At 59.0% G+C, this 15,436-nt stretch overlaps 4 protein-coding genes across 4 annotated transcripts; 1 reads left to right on the forward strand and 3 right to left on the reverse strand.

The window, feature by feature from the left end:
- Positions 1 to 314: 314 nt before the first annotated feature.
- GGTG_02847 (Sec1 family superfamily protein) lies at positions 315 to 3,737 on the reverse strand. The gene is made up of 5 exons (XM_009220623.1): positions 3,226 to 3,737; positions 3,124 to 3,161; positions 2,949 to 3,036; positions 2,469 to 2,818; positions 315 to 2,366 (listed from the first exon to the last, which is right to left on the reverse strand). The coding sequence occupies exons 1-5, from the start codon at positions 3,257 to 3,259 to the stop codon at positions 633 to 635; spliced, it is 2,244 nt and encodes a 747-aa protein (XP_009218887.1). The 5' UTR covers positions 3,260 to 3,737; the 3' UTR covers positions 315 to 632.
- A 206-nt stretch (positions 3,738 to 3,943) lies between these two features.
- GGTG_02848 (phosphatidylethanolamine N-methyltransferase) lies at positions 3,944 to 7,833 on the reverse strand. The gene is made up of 3 exons (XM_009220624.1): positions 7,196 to 7,833; positions 4,460 to 7,095; positions 3,944 to 4,391 (listed from the first exon to the last, which is right to left on the reverse strand). The coding sequence occupies exons 1-3, from the start codon at positions 7,386 to 7,388 to the stop codon at positions 4,320 to 4,322; spliced, it is 2,901 nt and encodes a 966-aa protein (XP_009218888.1). The 5' UTR covers positions 7,389 to 7,833; the 3' UTR covers positions 3,944 to 4,319.
- A 416-nt stretch (positions 7,834 to 8,249) lies between these two features.
- Positions 8,250 to 11,065, forward strand: GGTG_02849 (hypothetical protein). Its single transcript, XM_009220625.1, has one exon. The coding sequence runs from the start codon at positions 9,679 to 9,681 to the stop codon at positions 10,144 to 10,146; it is 468 nt and encodes a 155-aa protein (XP_009218889.1). The 5' UTR covers positions 8,250 to 9,678; the 3' UTR covers positions 10,147 to 11,065.
- Positions 10,264 to 15,389, reverse strand: GGTG_02850 (hypothetical protein). The gene is made up of 3 exons (XM_009220626.1): positions 14,648 to 15,389; positions 14,387 to 14,502; positions 10,264 to 14,298 (listed from the first exon to the last, which is right to left on the reverse strand). The coding sequence occupies exons 1-3, from the start codon at positions 14,743 to 14,745 to the stop codon at positions 11,738 to 11,740; spliced, it is 2,775 nt and encodes a 924-aa protein (XP_009218890.1). The 5' UTR covers positions 14,746 to 15,389; the 3' UTR covers positions 10,264 to 11,737.
- Between the last annotated feature and the right edge of the window lie 47 nt (positions 15,390 to 15,436).

Genomic DNA, 15,436 nt, shown 5'->3' on the forward strand with positions numbered 1-15,436 from the left:
CTTCTTGCTCTTGCGCTTACACGCATCATCATCATTCGTCGCGCGCAACTTTACGCGCCATTCTCTGTCTTTTTTTTCTATTTTGCTTGCCTGCCGTTTCCGCTGGCCTCCCTTGCCTTTGCGAGGTGGCCTCGGCTAGGCTGCGCGGATGCTGCTCCATCGAGGGCGATGGATGAGCTTGGGTTGCGAGGGAGTGGCTGCTCCCCGCACCCATGTGTACCAGATACAACACAGATAGATCAACGCTGGGCTCGATTTGCGTATGCTCACCGGCTAGGTTCCTTTTGAGTCTCGGCTTTCCGGCTCACAGATAATGGGGGAAAAAAGACAAGGCACCAGGCCCTTTGTGATTGGTCCTAAAAAAGTACCGACCCCTTTTGAGCCTCACATATTTGCGAACAACTCTGGGATTCGACTGCGGTTCATGTCCACCAGCAAAATACATAGATACAAGACCGTCCAACGCCATGCTCATGCCATATCCCAGAGAAAAGAAGAGCAGGGGTACATGATATACGAGGTGGAGGTTCATCAAGGAGAAAAGAAAAGATCGAGATGCTGCTATCCAACAACAAGATCGGAACCAATCACAGACAGCCCCGCGCGTCGCGGCAAAATGGTCGCGTCGTTCTTCAGCCGTGGCTCTTGGACGACTTCTTGATGCCAAAGATGTTCCGCTTTTTCTTTTCCTTCTCCGGCTTTCCCGCCGAAGGAGCAGGGCTGGGGCTAGGCGAGGCGGTGGGCCGCTCCTCACCCCCATTGCTCGGGGGTCCACCTACACTGCCGCCACCACCGCCTCCTCCAAGACTCATCTGGCTCATGGCGTTTGTTGGCGGTCGCGGCCCTCCCGGACCCCCAACACCTGCCCCCGGCGGCGGCGGACGAGGGGGCGCACCGGCCATCCGCGGTCCTCCTGGACCCTGCTGTTGTATGCCCTGGATGCCACCCGGCCGCTGCTGCTGCCCCATGGGAGGCGGCGGCGGACGCTCGCGCTCAAACAGGTGTGCCGGCGCCTTGGGCCGGGGTCGCTCCTGGGGGAGATCAAGCCTGCGCTTGTCGACCGACAGGTCACCAACCTGGCGCACAAACAGCGCGGGGGATACCATGTGGCTCGTCGCCAGGAACACATCGCGCGAGTGTTGGGCCGACGCCTCGTAGCACGCACGCGCCTCGGAATACGTGGCGCCGCCTGCCACGAAGACGAGAATGCGCTGCCGGTTCTCGTTTGTCCGACGCGAGGCTCCAGCCCAGCTGGGCTTGGCCGCCCTCAGAGAGCCCTGGCCGATGACCGCGTCCTCGTTCGGGTCCAGCGGCGGCTTGACATAGGGGAACGAGGTCTGGTCCAGCGTTCCCTTGCACACGTGGTCTAGCATATGCTTCACGTTGGGTTCGAATCGCGATAGCGCGTACTCCTCGTTTTGGTTGGTGAGAGTCTTGACGTCGAGTGGGAAGAGTGGCGGAGGCACCTGTCGCAAGTCCTTGAGGGCGTGGGTCGTCCTCGCGCCAAGCAGCTCCAGGTTGCTGATCACCTCGCCGTTCTGCAACGGCAAAGACGCATGGTTCAGCAGCCTCGTGACGTCGTCGGGAATGACACCGTCTCGGTATATCAGGTAGGCCATGATGAGCCTCAGCCTGTCCGAGTGAGGGACGGCTTCGTCGTCGAGCAGGCGCACCACCTGATCCAGAATGTTCTTTGGTTTCCTAAAATCCTCATCCAGCCCCGTGGACAGAGTCTGCTCGACCGACGCGATGTCGGGGAGCTTGTGCTTCTGGAACACGTTCATACATTCCTGCGCCATGGTCAGGTGGAGCGAGTAGGCCTCCTTCATCTCCTGGAACTGAGGCAGACCCGCCAGCATGTCCTTGATAGCGTTCAGATTGGTGGCGTCGCCGTTTCCTTCGTCCCGGAAGTGCGGGTTTTTATCCAGGAACTTCTGGAAGTCGCCCATAAGCTTGTCTATCGTGTCCTTCATGTGGCGGTGCCGGTTGTCGACCCAGACCTTGTCCTTCTCTTGCAGGTCCATGTCCTTTTCCTCGGCCCTCGCCGTGCCTTCGTTGATGGTCATGTGGTACGAGACTTTCTCGCCTTCACTGATGCTCAGCAGGTCGTGGGCCATGGCCTGGTAGGTGAACTCGTGGACGAGCGGCGCCATCAGATCCATGGACCGATCCGTCACGATGAGCACGCCCGGCGGCCGCGAAGATGGCGTGGGGAAGTTGGGGTTCCATTGTGAGTACTCATCCAACTCCTCCTGGATGAAGCGGGCGAGGTGGGAACACAGCACGTTTGCTTCGTGTAATGGATTCTTGGGCTTGTAATATCGGACTTTGGGGTACTCCCCCAAGGTGACGCATAGTCCGGTTACCTAGGTGGAACAAGGGGCTCTGTTAGTTGTAGCCGAGCCCTTGGGGCTGTGGCGCCTCGGAGCTAGCCTGAGCGCCGGGCGCGGCCCTGTGACGTAACGAACCTTCTGGGCCAAAGCCACCATGTGATCGCGCACGAGGTGGTTGCAGGCCGGGTGGTATAGGATTGGGAAGCTCCAGGGGTCCCGAAAGGTGACCAGATGGGACTCCCTGGGGTAAAAGTCGATGGAGAGCGTCTCGAAGCCGGCTTTGAGCTCGCGGGCGGCGGGCGAGGAGTCGATGCGGCGGCGCAGCTGCGGCTCCAGGACGCCGGTCCACACCAGGAACGAGCGGCGGTACCTCCGGCGGTCAAAGTCGGCCAGCAGGCAGTCCACGATGTGCGGCAGCGGCGACAGTATGTAGACGGCGTCCATGGTGGGGTTCACCTCCCGCCTGTCCTCGATCAGCTCGATATCTGTGCTTCGGAACGGGGTGGCCGGCGCAGCAGCCGATCAGCATCAGGCGCGAAACCGGACAGGGGAGGGTCGGAGCAGGGCAGGGCAGGGCAGGGCAGGGCAGGGCAGGGCAGGGCAGGGCAGGCGCACTGGCGATATTCTTGTCGAGGATGTCATCTTCCTTGACGACATTGTCGATGATCTTTTTGGAGTTTTCGTCGAGAACGAGGACTTTCCACTGGATAGGGGTAGCGCCAAGCGGCTATTAGAAGGCTGGCCAGAGCGCAATACGGGCTGTTGGAGCGGGCAGGCGGCGGAGACTCACATCTCCCTGGGTAATGTTCTTGATGGTGTCGACAATGACTGCTTGGGTGTTAGTTGGGCGAGGACAGAGGAGCGAGAGCGGAACCTGCGGGTGGGCACCGACTGTCATGCTGTTCTTGGATCACCGAGACTCCCATCGTGGCGATGGGCGCAGGGCAGGTCAGAGTGCGTGCGGCGAGGCTGGGTTGGGCCAAGGTGTCGCCTTATTTTCGGGTGGTGGTGACGATCCAGACCGACCAGATGTGTTGGCAAAGGTGTTGCCAGCAGTCTCGACTGACTCTCGGTCCCGTCGCGTCGGCTGTGTTGTCCAGATGCCAGAGGGTGCGGACGGTGTGGGTGCAATCTGCAAGGCACCGCGTCAGGTACCGAGCGAAGCAGGCGGCTACCTAGGCAGCTAGGCTTTCGCGTGTCGTAGGACGGGCGAGACAGGGAGGGCAGCACTTTTGGGTACGGGTCGGTGGTGGAATGCGCAGTAGGTCGTTCTAGATTGGGTGAGATTGTCGCGGAGAAAAAGGAGCATCGATCGGGGTTGGGCAGTGAAGTCACCATTGGTTCTTGGGACTTCCAGAGAGTCTGGGTACCAGTGGTACCGCACATACTGTGCCTGTGCTGTGCTATGCCCGCTGTGCTTGTGCTACACAGGCATTCAGGGTGGCCGCCTGGGACAAGCTCGTGGTGGGGTCGAGGTGGGGCTGGCCGCCTCGGGAGCATTGCAACAGCTCCGACAGAAACTTTGAGCTGCCGGCCATGTTTCATCATGGGTTCATGTCATGTTCATGTTCATGTTCAGGTTCCTTGGTGACTGTATCACAGTGCCCTCTGGGCCATGGAGAGAAACAGTATGGAAACTGCCCGTAGAGAGCCAGCTATTTTTACTTGGCCGCTCACCTGCAGCCAGACGGGAGCTTCTGACCCTAGCGCCGCTCCCGGCCAAGATCAACGCTATCTAGGTGCTTTGGTACAGTATGTATTTTAAGTGGCGGTTAGGTACTCTGATAATACAGCTGAGCTGGACCACAACAATATGCCATCTTCGAAACGCAAATCCCTGGATCGCTCCTCACAAACACATCTAATCAGGCACAGCTCAAACACGAATGCTCTAGTAACATATCTATGGTTCTCTCTCAACCTGACTTCTAAACCCTCCATCTTCCACATCGACGTCTCTTCCCCTGGTAGCAAACCAAAACAGCTCTACGGAGTCTGTGGAAACTTTTCGTTGACGGGCGTGGTGGCGCCTCTGGAGCGCGACATGCTATACGGCGCCTAAAGTGACACAAAACCGAGATTAGCACAGCGAAAGCCAAAGGAGATGGAATATAGGGAGAACTCACCAGGACCTGCTTGGCGTTGCACACACGCCACGCCAACTTCCTAATGTTGCCGTCGGCGGGAACAACTGCTGGAGCAAACTCGACGCCAAACATGTGGCGGATGGCATAGACCACGCGCTTGGCGTACTTGCTGTCCCGCTCGACCAGGCTGCCAAACGGCTCGTCCACCGTCTCGGGCGCCACCTCCGGGTTGCGGTCCAGGCAGTTGCGTACTAGCGGGAGCAGCGCCTGCTCCACCGTCCGCTCGTACAGCGCGCCGCCCGCGTCCACGGAATCGGCCGCCTCTTCGTCGTCGAAGCGCCCGATCTTGATCTCGAACGGCTCCGAGATGGACATGACGTTGTGGTTGCCCTCGTGATGGTACCGGAACTCGAACGTCCCTTGGGTCCACCACAGCTTGTCGCCCTCGAACACCATCTCGCCCTGTACCAGATCCGGGCTCGATTCGACCGGCCGGTCCGCCGACACGATACCGTCGTCCGTCGTCCGATCGTAGGCGCCTGGGCACGTGGGCACCCAGCGACCTTGCGATGGCACCTCGGTCACCTCTCGGGACCTGTTGTCGATCACCATGTAGAGCCCTATCCAGTCTAGCTTGCTGTGGTTGGCCGGCGCGGTCCACTTGACCCGGATCGGGGCCCCATACTCGAACACCAGCGTTTTGACGTCCTTTGGGATCCGGCCCTGCACGCTCTCCTTTCCGGTAAACCGCTCGCTGGCCGCTTTCTGCTCCACCGTGCCCTCGACCGAGACTGAGTAGCGCGTCGGGTCCAGGCCTGCCATGGCCGGGTTGAGCTGCGAGATGGTGAGGCGGGCGGGGAAGTTGTTGAACAGCGCCGAGGTGTCGCGCATCACGGAGACGCCGGCGGCAAGCTTGGGACGCGCCGACTCGACAAACTCCTCCACAAAGGCCTTGGCGTCGTCCAGCACCCGGTCCACGCTTTCGGACCACTCCTTGACCGGCGGTGGGAGGGAGCGCTTGACGAACTTGGTCAGGCCGGCCTCCTCCCGCACGTTCTGGCCGTAAATCTTCTGCATGTGCGGCTTCTCCACGTACGAGATGAAGCCTAGGGTCAGCAGCTGGCCCATGAGCGCGAGGATGAAGACGGAACGACTCCAGGTGATGAGCGCGGCACCCCACAGCCCGGCCGAGCCCATGACACGTTCTGGGTTGTTGAGGAAGCGGTAGATGGACCGGTAGGTCAGCTTGCCGCGGCTGTTGAAGAAGAAATCGCCAAAGAACCAGCCAAACTCGCCCAGCTCGTCGTAGATGCTCACGGCGGTCCAGATCTGCAGCGCAACAAGGCTGAGGCCGATGACGTGCTTCAGGAGCACCCACTCGTGCGTCCAGTCCGCCGGAAGCTCGTACATCTTCCAGCACGCCGCCAGGAACGAGCCGTGGCAGATTGTGGTGCTGACGTGGTACATGCCCTTCCACTGCCTCCAGGCCTCACCGGCACTCTCGCCGTACTTGACAAAGTGACGCGTGAACATCTTGTCCTTTGACTGGCGATTCAGAATCCAGCCAAGGCCGATGGAGAACCACAGGCGCCAGAAGACGGCGTGGGCAACAAAGACAGCCTGCCACAGTTCGGTATTGGGGGTGGCGAGGGTAAGAGTGCCCAGGTACAGAGAGATCAGCACAACGGTGTAGTCGGGGATGCGGAACAGATCCATGTTGCGGAAGCCCAGCAGGTTGTGCACGGTCACGGGGGAGTCCCTCACAGCCGACGAGTCGGCATCCGCGGGGCCGTCCTGGATCTGGGCGAGGGCGGTGCTGTCGCCAGAGGGCTCGGAATCGGCACGAACGCGGGGAGGCGGTTTGTTGTACGTCTTCTCGATGTGGGGGTTCTCAACGACGACGAGGAAGATGAGTTGGGCCAGGTGGGCCAGGATCGAGATGAAGAGCACGTCATAGCTGGCGGCCATCATGGAGATGCCGTAGTAGCCAACGTAGCCGATCGAGTACATGGGATGAGGGGCCATTTCAAAGACGCCGTCAAACGTGAGCTCCTGGTCGATGAGATAGAAGAAGTCGCCCCAGTACCAGGCATAGTCCTTGACGACGCGGTGGGCGTCGAGCTTGACCCACAGGTTGAAGCCAACAAGAAGGATTCCGGTGAGCCAGCGGCTGGCACTCATCCAGGGCGCCTCGCCGCCGGGGGTGTGGCCACAGACAATGGCGAACAGGCAGTAAGAGACGAAGTCACACATCAAGATCAGATCGACAACCCTGCGGAAGACGAGCCACGTGTTGTACTCGATGGGCGCATCCTCCATGCGATAATCTTCGGGGATCTTGGCCTCAAGCTCGCGCTTGAGGAAGCGGTACAGCCATGGGCGAGGGTTTTTGCCGGTGGACGTGTCCTCAAAGAGGTTCAACTTCTTGGCCTTTGTGACAAGGAGCCTGTGGTTCGATTGGACCCTCAGGAGGTAGCCGATGCCGATGTTGTACGACGCCCTCCAAAACATGAAAATTGCGGCAAAGACGGGCCGCTTCAGATCAGCGGGGAGGAGGTATGCACCGAGGATGTGGATGCCCAGAATGGCCAGGACAATGATGTCTGATAGGTTCTTGGATTGGCGGGGGTCCAGTAGCTGCGAGACCATGTCATGGGTGGTCGGCACAGTAAAGACTAGGGGTTAGGGCGCAGATGCGGGCCGTCAGCATGTGCCTGATCACTTCACTGGGAGAAGGCATGCACTGCAGCGATGCGCCGAGGGTCTCCAACATACCGATCCCGTCCGGGGTACGACCGTACGTCTTTTGGGGATTCCTAGCCTTGGGGTCCGGGATCCCAGCTTCGTCGGAAGCCGGGGCCGGAGCCGGGGCCGGGACCTCAGCAGGGTCCTGCTTGGGGCCGGCGCCATGCCTGCGGCGCATGGCAGCCGGGTCCTCGGACGCACCATCAGTCGCGGTGCTGCTCATGGTTTCAAGGCCGGCCGGCCTCTGCTTCCTCCTGCTCCTATCGTGCTCAGACCCAGATCGGACCGGGTGCCTGACACAGACGCCAGCAGGGGCGCAGGGGAGCGGAGCTTGGCGGGCGCAAGTGGGCGAGTGGGCGAGCGAGGGTCGCGAGGTGGGGGAAGAGGGGAGCGGTCGAGGAGCGGCAAAAATGCCTGGTCTGTGTATGTAGCACAATAATGGAGGCGGTTGATGCTATTTACAATGGTATGTGTAATGACTAGGCCGGTGTGGGCGCTACAATGACGGGACAGCAAACGGCATGACACGGTGAGATTGCCCTTGTCGGCGGCCCTAGGACAGGCTGAGGTGATCAATGCCGGCCTGGGGGAAGAGAACATGAAGACAGAGTGGCCTCGGGAAAAACAATGACGACGGGCGTTCGGGATAAAAAAAAAAAAAGAAAAAAAAAAAGCTCAGAGCCGTGGTCGGGGCTTGAAGCAGGTTCTGGAAAATGGATCCCCAGCCTCAGGCTTGGGCGATCACATGCCGTTTTCCCCCTCGCCCTTTTGGCCTTTCACAGAGGCTACGAGACAAAAATTCAGTGCCGTCGATTTGTGCGAGGACAGGGGGCCGTCGGCGGAGAAGCTCAACCGATTGCTAACGGGCTTTCCTATCCTGTCTTGGCGCGATGCGGCTTGATAGCCCGAGCCTGATGGGACGGCTGCTTGGCTGGGCAAGGCGCGGGATTGCTGCATCGTGCCTCCCTGACACAATGAATTGACACCTGCTTGTATGTGCCCAGCGGTCCCTTCAGTGGTCCCCACCGTGGCCACTAGCCAGCTCACAGTCCCGAAACCGTTGATTGGGTGGGTAACACTGCGTCAATTCAGGTACTGATGCACTGCCACGTGACGGTGCCAGCACCGCCGCATGCAGCGAAGTGGATGGCGAGATGGGGATGGATCTCGTTTAGCAAGTGCCGACAAAAATGGAAGGAGGCAGATAGAGGCAGATAAACGGTTGAGGTTTCCATCTGTTCGACATGAACCAGGCTAGGTAGGTATGAGCTTCTTTCTTCTCCTCAATCGTGGATTGTAATGAGTTGGCGAGTGACGAGACGTCTTTGCAGTCTCTTTTCCTTTGCATTTTCATTTTCATGCCGATTCCACATGATTCCGTTACTCCCTGGGCGGAACCAACAGACCCCACATCCGTAAAACAGAAAAAAGGCAGGAAAAGAAGAGGTAGTAGAAACAACGAACCTCCCAAAAATAATCCCAGCGTCCATTTGATCTGCAGCCTTGCTATTTTTCTCCTTCGTTTCGTTCCGGTCCCATTGTTTAGCTTCCAGAACGGGAAGGATGTAAAGGGGCCACCTAGGCATGACATAATTTCCAGGCGCCGAGAGAAACCCCATCTCCCGAATCGACTTCGGCACGTCCTGGCTTGGGAGACTTGGGACGCACGCATCATCAAAGGGACGAGCTTGCAAGACTGAGACTTTTTACCCCACTACGGCCCCAATCGCCGACAGGGGACATGCCCGCCTGCCCGGGATGGCATGGGCGCCATATCGGCAGCTGTTTGATTGAGACCTCATGCGGTCCCTGAGTGTGGTGGTGTGTGTGGTGGTGTGTATGGACATGCCCTCCGTCCATGCGCCGCCCGTCTGGCTCGGCCAATGGGCGCCCTGCTCTCGCCCTAACTGCCCATGCCTGCCTGTCTGCCTGCAAACTGCAAACGCGCCCGGCGTCCGTGATGCGATCCGCCTGCTTCGGCCATCGCGAAATCCACCCCCGCCCGCCCATGGGCGTCGCATGAACTGGCGTGATTTCGCCTTTTCCAGCCGACCCTGTTCCCCTCTCCGCTAGGCCCCTTACACGCTGGCCAGGCGTGGTAGGCACTATGGGGAGAGCCAATGCCAGTGGGAACCGGAGAGGAAGAAAGAGAGAAAAAAAATATGCGGATGGATACCACCTCACCGAGACACGTCAGTAAGGAGGCATGGTTGGGACATGTATAATAGCCATATATGCATGAGCTGCCTTCCCCGGCCTCCAGCCCTTCTCTCCCCTTCTTTTTCCTTCCTCAGGCATAGTCTCACCCACGCTCTTTTGATACCCCCCTCCATCCCCCCCCCCTCCCTCTCTCCCGCAGACCCCCGTGATTCTCCCCGTTCGAGGATACCCCGTTGTTCGTCTGTGCAGTACGTTATAGCATACAGCACACACCACATCACACCTGCCCACCCACCGCAGGCCGCAACACTTATCAAAAACCCCCTTCTTACATACTTACACCTAATACAATAATGGGTATCCTGTCCTCCTCCAAGGGAAAGATGGCCGCCGCCGACGCCGAGGAGAAGCCGCTGCCGACGCCCGAGCGCCCGGGCACGTCGGGCACCGAGATGAACCTCATGACGACGCGCAAGCAGGCCTCGCAGCGCCTCAAGGCCGCCTCCCAGGCCGAGCGCGCCTACCGCGCCAGGAAGCGCTCCGCCACGGCCCGCGCCAACCTGTCCGAGGCCAAGGCGCACCTCGGCGACGCCCTGGGCCACTTCAAGACGGGCACCAAGCTGCTCATCTCCGCCCTCGGCTCGAGCCGCTACATACTCGCCAACAAGGCCGAGGAGCGCCGCGCAAAGGCGGGAGAGTCCAAGCGCCAGGCCGCCGCCGAGAAGCGCAGGAAGCTCGAGGAGCGCCTCGCCAAGGAGAAGGAGCTCGCCGACGCCGACGCCGCCGCCGCCAACGCCGCCAACCCGGCTTCCAGCTCTTAGAAGGGCTCCTCCTTTGGCCTGCTGGCATGACGGCGCGCTGAACTGAAGGGGGTCGTCGACCACCACCCTTCAGGCATCGGGTGTATCTACCTAGTCTTGCGACTTGTACACCCACCATCGACCTCTCGAGTTTTGCATCACACCTCTCCTCGGCGCTCTTACAACGTCTTATACGCCTTTTCTGGCACCGCTATCGTTTACACCACGTCTTACATGGACACCACCCTCGTTTACACTGTCTTCTTAGACACCCACCTTCGTTCATGACGTCTTTTTCAGGCACCACAATCGTTCCATCGACCTTCTATAGGCACCACTCTCGCTTACCCGCCTTCATCTCAAGGCACCACAACAGACACCACTCTCGTTTTTAACGCACACATACACAAGTCCCGCACTCGGGCAGCATAACCACCGCTTATTCACCTCTCCTTACTACTTTATATACCTCATCGCGTTTTCCTTTTTTTCTCTCTCCCATTCCCACTTTTCCCTGTCCTCCCAATGATGACCATATCCTTTTCCCCGCGCGCAAGTCACGAATTACGACCACCATGTTCACATCATATAGAGCGAGCGTCGGGCGGAGTTCGGCTGTTTTTGCTTGCGGCGATGGGATACCTATTGGGAGGTTTCTGGATCTGAATTCGTGTTGTCGAGTCTTTTTTCCATGTTCCTTTTTTCCTTGCGTCTGTACGTGTTTTGCTTTTTATCAGCTCGATACCTCGGCGTGGCAGCATTCTGCATGCTTCTCTATCGTAATAACAAAGATACCAACTCTGACATATGTTGCGCATCACTGACAAGATGGATTGTGAATATTCAATCACCCTTTCGCGGGTAAGGGCATGTTGAGAAGCGGGCGGGCTCTGGCTTCAAACCGTGGCATTTGCTGTTCGTGTTGCATGGCTCAGCTGAATAGATATCGAGCCAGGGTACAGGCGCACTCAGGCTCTCAAGTATTGTCATATAAAAGAGTAGAAGGATGTTTGAAACTAAGATAAACCGCTGCCATCTCGTTGCTTTTTTTTTTTACTGGTCTCTCATCGCTCATGGTGAGACCAAGTTCCTCTTGTGTTTGACGCATCATCAACTGGACCAATGAGAATATCAACAATACCGCCGTAGGGGCTGTCGAGTCCTCACGCAGGAACCTTGGCCGCAGAAGAAAAAAAGAATCAAGCGATGCAGAGAAGATGGAAAGATCACGGGTGGAAGAAGGGTATTCGATGCTTCGTCGCTGACTCTGATGCGGTGCAGCAAAGTTGAGATAATCCATGATTCTTGTTTCTTTTCAGAGCTCATACAACGCGGTTTAGAGTAATTAACACGCTCCCTTGGCCCGGTAGTGCAATATCTACCGGTTAGCGACCCATAAAAAGACCCAGAATGACGTAGAGTAACGTGGTTCGAGATAATATGTATAATTTGCTGTTTGAATCCCACTTGTTGAGATCGGGGAACGAAGGGCGGCTCTTGATGATGTCCGTCTGTTTCGATGCCAGTACGACTCGATCACATCGCAGTCGGTTCGGCCAAAATTTTTGCCATGGCCTGTTCGTGTGTGGGCCGCCGTGTTGCTCTTGCATGCTCAAGGCCGGCGGAACTGGCCACCAGCGCCAGGGGGCGGCGGCATACCACGCCCGTCAAAAACGGTCCCGAAAGGCATCCCATCCGGTCCTCCTTGGAAGGCAGCCAAGCCAGGAGGCGGCATGAAGGCGGGATGTCCAGGTGGCAGAGGTGGGCCACCAAAGAAGCCAGGGGGCGGCTGCATCCTGGGAGGCCCGGCCAGTCCTTCCACAGGGGGGAACACACCATGCGGGAAGTTGGGAGGGAACATGCCCGGGATGTGTCGGTTGGGGCTGACGGGCAAGTTCGGGCCGCCTGGGCCTCCCAGTCCACCCGGACCGCCAGGACCGCCAACAAGACCCGGAGGCGGAATCATGGGCCCGCGCTGTTGTCCAGGCGGAGGCACCTGACCTCCACCGGGCATAAAACCTGGATGGAGTTGGTGGTCCAAGCCTGGAGGCGGGCGCTGGAGAATCTGCGTCGGCTGTTGGGGCTGAGGCTGACCCTGAGGCCGGGGAAGACGCACATCGCCGCCGTCTGGGCGATGGAACTGATCCTCGTACATCCCTGGCATCACTGGGGGCTGCATGGGACGCTGTTGCGAGCCGCTACCTCCACGCTCTCGCTGGAAATCCAGCTCGCGATTCACCAGCATGGGCAGGTTAGCCGCTTGCTTCTGCGGCTGCGGCATCTGCATAAGCAGCTCCTCGGTGCGCCGAGGCTCAGGTTCGGCACGGGCCCTTTGCATGAGCTTCATGAGAAATTCCGTCTGGGAGTTGCCTTGGGGGGTCATTTCGCGGCCGCCGCCCTGAGTGGGAGTGTGATGTCTCTGCTCTACGAGCTCCTGGAGCATCTGCTCGGGACGCGTCACAGGAGGCTGGGTATGGGACATTGGGCGAGGGCCACCGAGATCCTGCATGGGACCCTGGGGGCCGCGCCGGTCCCCACCGTATTGTTGAAACACGTCTGGGGAGATACCAGCAGGCTTTTGCCGAGTGTCTTGCAAGACGTGCTGGAGCTGGAGCTGATGGTGTTGCTGCTGTTGCTGCGGGTACAACGTCTGCTGCTGCTGCTGCTGGGGGCGAAGAGGCTGCTGAATATGTTGCTGCTGCGACTGGAGAGGCGGCTGCGCCCGGAGATGCGGTGGCAACTGTTGTTGTTGTGGTTGTTGTGGTGGTGGTTGTTGTTGTAGCTGTTGCTGCTGTTGTTGAATTTGATGTGGGAGTTTCTGGGATGGCGGCGGCGCTTGCTGCTGATGAAGCTGCACTGGTGGTGTCTCGGGAACAGGGGTCGTCCCAGGCGGCGATGCCGCGCTCGGGCTCTGAAGTGTCTGGCGCTGGAGCTTCTGAAGCAGGGCCATGAATGCTTGCTTCTCCGCAACATCAGCCTGCCCCACTGTTGCACTTTTGACCGTGTCTGGGAGAGGAGCAGTGGCAATGCTCGTGTTCAGGCCCAGGGCCAGATGGAGAGGAGTCGCGGACATCGGGGGTCCGGCGATGGCGGCAGTGGCAGCCGGCTCGGCCTGGGGTTGGGCCGAGAAGAAAGAGGTGAACCTGGATGATTTCGCCGCCTTGGACTGCGCGCTATCCTTCTTGACGTCACCTTCAGCCGACACACCGCCAAGTGCGGCACTGGCGGCGAAGTTGAGAAAGAATTTATCTGGCCCGCTGTTGACTTGCGGGGCAGACTCGGCGCTGGGCGTGCTGTCCTGGCCGGCAGGGGAGGTCTCGTTCGCGGTTAAAGGATCCTCCGGTGAAGCCTTGCCGTTCTCAGGTTTCTTGGCTCCTCCCTTGCCAGCCTTCATGCTCTCCATGAACTTCTTGAAGTCCTCCTCAGTATGGCCGCCGGCCTTTTCGCCAGCCGGCTCGTCAAGCCATTCCGGCTCACGTTCGACACGCCCATCGCGGTCCCGGTCAAGACGGCGATCGTAGTTCCGGTCCGAGTTGCGCTCGCGGGGATGGTCATCTGGGGCACGATCGCGCCAGCTCTTTGCGCGGTCAATCCGCTCACGCTGAGATGGCCTATCGCGGTCTCCTCGATTTTCGCCCCGATCGCCCCGGTCACCACGATCCCGCTCTTCGTGGTTGTTGTCTCTGGACCAAGGGTCGGTCCGATTCCGGTTCAGACCGTTCCAGCGTGAAGTTTCGTTGTCTTCTCCATCCCGATCGCGCCCATGGCCGTCAAAGTTCCGGCGCGGGCGGTCTTTCGTCGAATCTGGATCATCCTTGTTGTCCCTCGTCTGCTTGCGATCGTCCCTGAAGTGCTCGGCACGGAACGCAGCCCGACCGTGCTGAAAACGCTCGGCGCCTTCGTGCCCAAAGCTCTTGCGCGGCCTCACGGTGCTCCAACCGTCGCTATCCTGGTCACGGTCGTCGCGCCTCCGGAAGTTGGTCCTCCCGTCCCGCAGTCGATCACCACCGCGGTCGTCTAAGCTGTCGGCTTCTCGGACCCTGAGATTGTTGAAGCGGTCGCGAGGCTCCTGGTCTCGCGTGGCCTTGTCATTCTCGCCCGTCTTGTTATTTAAACGAGTTGTTGACGATGCGAAGCTTGTCCTCGGAGGGCCGAGAATGATATCTTCTGGATCTGTGAATTTTGTAAGCGTCGAGATTCTGACTTTGTGGCGGTGAGAAGCGTGGGAAAGACTATTGGGAGCACGAGGCTGGTAACATACTGGCGTTGTTGCGGGAACCAAGCCCTTGTCTACGGTTAGTCTGGTCAACCAGGGCATTTTCAAACGACTTGGGCCTCTCTGCCGTCTTGGGGGTCCGCAAGAGCTCCGGGGGAGGTCTGCGAATGTGTTAGCTAGGCGGGAGCACAAGTCCGCAGTGAAGCTTGTGTGACTATCAGGGAGGATGGAACCGGCTACCGAGGGTCGGGTCGAGGCTAGCGGGCAGGGAAAGACTAAAAGGGAGGGGGACAAAAGCAAACATACCCCATCCACTCATCAGCAGGCGACAGTGTCGGCGGCCGGACACATAATGGTGATAGTCGGAGGTTCAGGAGAACCTCCTCGGTGTAGCGGCCAGCCATAGTACGGGCGCTTGCGTGTCTTGTGCACGCGTGGGATCTAGCAGCGGGTTGTTTGCCAGGTGGTGGTGGTTGCGGCAGCAACAAAGTCTTGGTTGCGTAGACAAGATGGAAAGATGGGAGTCGAGGTGGGTGGAGGAGGCAGTTGACGTGGGAGTCGTGGCAGAGATTGCGCGAGCGAATTGGCCAGCCGCTGGTGCGGCACGGAGCTGGCCCGTCCACAAATATGAGGCGAGCGATCAAGTCTAGCCAGGCCAACAGATGACTGCGACTGCTTCCCAGAGGGACGGGTGTGGCTGTCGTTTGGGTATTTTTGTTTTTGGTTCTTTTTTCTTGCTTGTCTAGCGGTGCGGGAGAAGCTTGAGGTTACGTCGTCGCAGGTGCAAGGGTGGGTAGGTGTGGAAGCCGCAAGCCGAAGACGCCAATCGACGGCGCAACAGAGCCGTCGACGGGACCAGGCGAACTGGGTTGGGGGACGCAAATGATACACGAAGGGCGAAGGCCAGTTGGCAGAAAAAAACTAAAAGGTCTAGGAGTGGTGGTTCGCAAGAGCTGTTGGCTGGAGGATTCCGTCGCTTGTTGTGGTGCAGGTTTGGAGGCACGAGATCGCAAATGTGCGCATCAGTTGGTTGGGGGCCTCTCCTGCTTCTGCTGGGTTGGTGGTTGCACCGCCGTTCTGGGCTGGGCTCATCCC

Source organism: Gaeumannomyces tritici, assembly GCF_000145635.1.
Source record: "Gaeumannomyces tritici R3-111a-1 unplaced genomic scaffold supercont2.2, whole genome shotgun sequence".
NCBI lineage: Eukaryota > Fungi > Ascomycota > Sordariomycetes > Magnaporthales > Magnaporthaceae > Gaeumannomyces > Gaeumannomyces tritici.